Source organism: Fopius arisanus, unplaced genomic scaffold (assembly GCF_000806365.1).
Source record: "Fopius arisanus strain USDA-PBARC FA_bdor unplaced genomic scaffold, ASM80636v1 scaffold00103, whole genome shotgun sequence".
Taxonomy (NCBI): Eukaryota; Metazoa; Arthropoda; class Insecta; order Hymenoptera; family Braconidae; genus Fopius; species Fopius arisanus.
This window is the reverse complement of record NW_011887842.1, coordinates 257,465-259,931: the sequence shown is the minus strand read 5'-3', so window position 1 is coordinate 259,931 and position 2,467 is coordinate 257,465. Positions and strand designations below refer to the sequence as shown.

The 2,467-nt window shown below is 36.1% G+C and overlaps 2 protein-coding genes across 2 annotated transcripts in view; one reads left to right on the top strand and one right to left on the bottom strand.

Annotated features, from left to right (window-relative positions):
• The window catches only part of LOC105271156 (uncharacterized), a 9,784-nt gene extending 7,323 nt beyond the window's left edge, over positions 1–2,461 (top strand). The window contains exons 3-5 of the mRNA XM_011312528.1: positions 869–954; positions 1,112–1,236; positions 1,455–2,461. Coding sequence (XP_011310830.1) covers positions 869–954; positions 1,112–1,236; positions 1,455–1,964 — 721 coding nt within the window. The 3' untranslated portion in view covers positions 1,965–2,461. The remainder of the gene's footprint in view (positions 1–868; positions 955–1,111; positions 1,237–1,454) is intronic.
• LOC105271173 (adrenodoxin-like) overlaps positions 2,404–2,467 on the bottom strand; it is a 2,830-nt gene continuing 2,766 nt past the window's right edge. The window contains exon 5 of the mRNA XM_011312551.1: positions 2,404–2,415. Coding sequence (XP_011310853.1) covers positions 2,404–2,415 — 12 coding nt within the window. The remainder of the gene's footprint in view (positions 2,416–2,467) is intronic.

Below are 2,467 nucleotides of genomic sequence, written 5' to 3'. Positions count from 1 at the left end.
AAAAAAAGAGTTAAAAGATAAATAAACAGGCATTAGGTCAATAATTTTTTTTGCAGAAAGCATTTGATAGTAATAATTCACTCATTATACCTCATTAGTGAAAGAGAATACAGATAAAATCGCAGGTTAATAGCTTGACTACTAAGGATTTTTAATTTATAACCATGAAAATGTCATATTTTATCACTTCATTCCGTGCGAATACTCAAGTACGCAATAAATATACGGAGACATAGAAGGAATTCCAGTTATTACGTATCAATGTTAATGCAGAGATAAATCGATAAATTGATAAACACTGGAGATATTTTCTTATCAACATTGAAGTGGAAATGAACCATTCATAACGATTGAATAATTACCTGAGGATAGATATCAATAAGGAAGAACTACTTCAAACGTGTTGTAAAATTTTCTCACTTCGTTGATCATAAAATCTGAAAGATAACGCATACGCCGATACGAGTACTTTTACGTTATGAAATATTTAAAAAATTTGAATACTAATATTGAAGTGAGATAACGATGGAGATTGTAGAAAATGGAAATTAATTTTTTGATAAAAATTGCAATAAATTGATACGCGTGAAAAAAATCCAAGAGAAATTTTTCACATTCATGAATTCTTGTCGTGGCTATCATCTCATTGCATGGATATATAAGAAAGATTTTCCAAAAAATTCATATTCAGGACCTCTCTAGATTATTGGAATGAGGAAAGAATTACAATAAACAAAAGTAGAATATGTAATGAAAGAGCAATTCACCACTTATTTCTTATGATTGCATTCGCTGGAGAATTAACAAGACTGGATTCATTAAAAGTTGATAGCAATGTTCTAATGAATTTTGTTTTCTCTAATTTCAGTACGAATATGTACCTGCAAAAATCATCACTGAGTAGGATGTGCGCTGTCGGTGGATTCTTCGTCAGCATTCCAGTATTCCTCACCGGTGAGATTCATCATTATTTTTCTTTTCAATCTTATTTCTTGCTACTCGTTTCATTCCAACCTTTTGTTCCATCCTGTGTTCAACTAGTCAACCCTCACATTTCCTCGAAAAAACCCAAGATATTTCAGAATGTTATACGAGTATTATTCTGTTGCAGGTATGATACTCTACACATTTATTCAATTTCACTCGACGCCAGCGATAGTCATGTCTGTTTTTATTGGCCTTGGAATTGTCTTCTGTGGTTGCGCTATGGTACACAATGTCTTTGTGTGGCAAAGAGTAGGTTGTTCATGTGTTCATTAATTAATTTTTAATTATCTTCCCACATTGAGTCTTGACTTGAATTAAATGAGAAGTCAATTGAAATCAGCAGGTTCTTAAATAAAATTCGTTGTGTTATTTCAAGCTTCTGTTAATTTTCATAATTAACCGCATTATCAACGTAGAGACAGTGAAATGGGGAAAAATCTCGTAATAATAATTTTATTCCTCCCCAGGAGAAGACAAACGCCATGAAAGCGCTAGCAAGGGCGCAGTGCGAAGCAGCAGCGCAGCTGCAACGTCAACAGCAGATGCAGCACACGCAGCTACATGTCTCCAGCCCGCGTGGCACCTCCACCATTCCACGTGGAAATTGTACAACAATGAAACACAATTCAACTCTGCCACATCATTCTCGAGGATCTCATACCCAACCTCAGGTGCATCAGCAGTCCCACGATATTCTGAGACATGCCCAGATGTCTCCAGCACTGCTGACCCTCTCAGCAAGTCCAGCAGCTCACAATCACTCGAGTATAGATGTTCACAGGGTACCAGTGAGTCCTCCAACAACACCCGCTGGTGACAGAACCCCAACAAGTCCTGTCAACAAATCCCACAATCGTTCCCAGCATCAGATGCGTGAGGCCAGTGGTAGTGTCAGTCCTGGAATGCCAACTGCCACTCTGGATCTCAGCAGTGCTGCTAATACTAATAGTCCTCATGAGCTCTCCACTCTCGTGTAATTATCAACATTTCTGCATTTCTCATAGTGGTAAAAAGAGATTATTCCAATTTTAAATTTTTGGTGGGTATCAATGTATCTCGAAATATATTAACTTGAGGGGGAAACAGAAGACTTGTGGTCGGATTAATTTAATCAGCTACCAAAAAGTTATTTCGAGTTTCCCTCCTGAATCGATAGATTTTGTGAGATATTTTCGGAGTTAAAAATTCTTTCAAAATGCCAATATCTCATCTTACCACTTCCTTACTGAATTCGCCCTGCGTATTCTTTGAACTAACTTGCCATTTTGTCTCTACATTTTTTTTTTCGAAACTGCAGAACGTCTAGTCCAGATTGAGAGATCATTTTTTGCATTTACAGACCACTGAATAGCGATTTTACTTCGTTTTATTTTATCATTCCACGTACAAAATCAAAATCTATCAACTCTTTTCCTATCAATCACTGATCTGTTGATCGATTCATTTAACAATTAAATGGGAAACTGATTTTTTTGAAAAT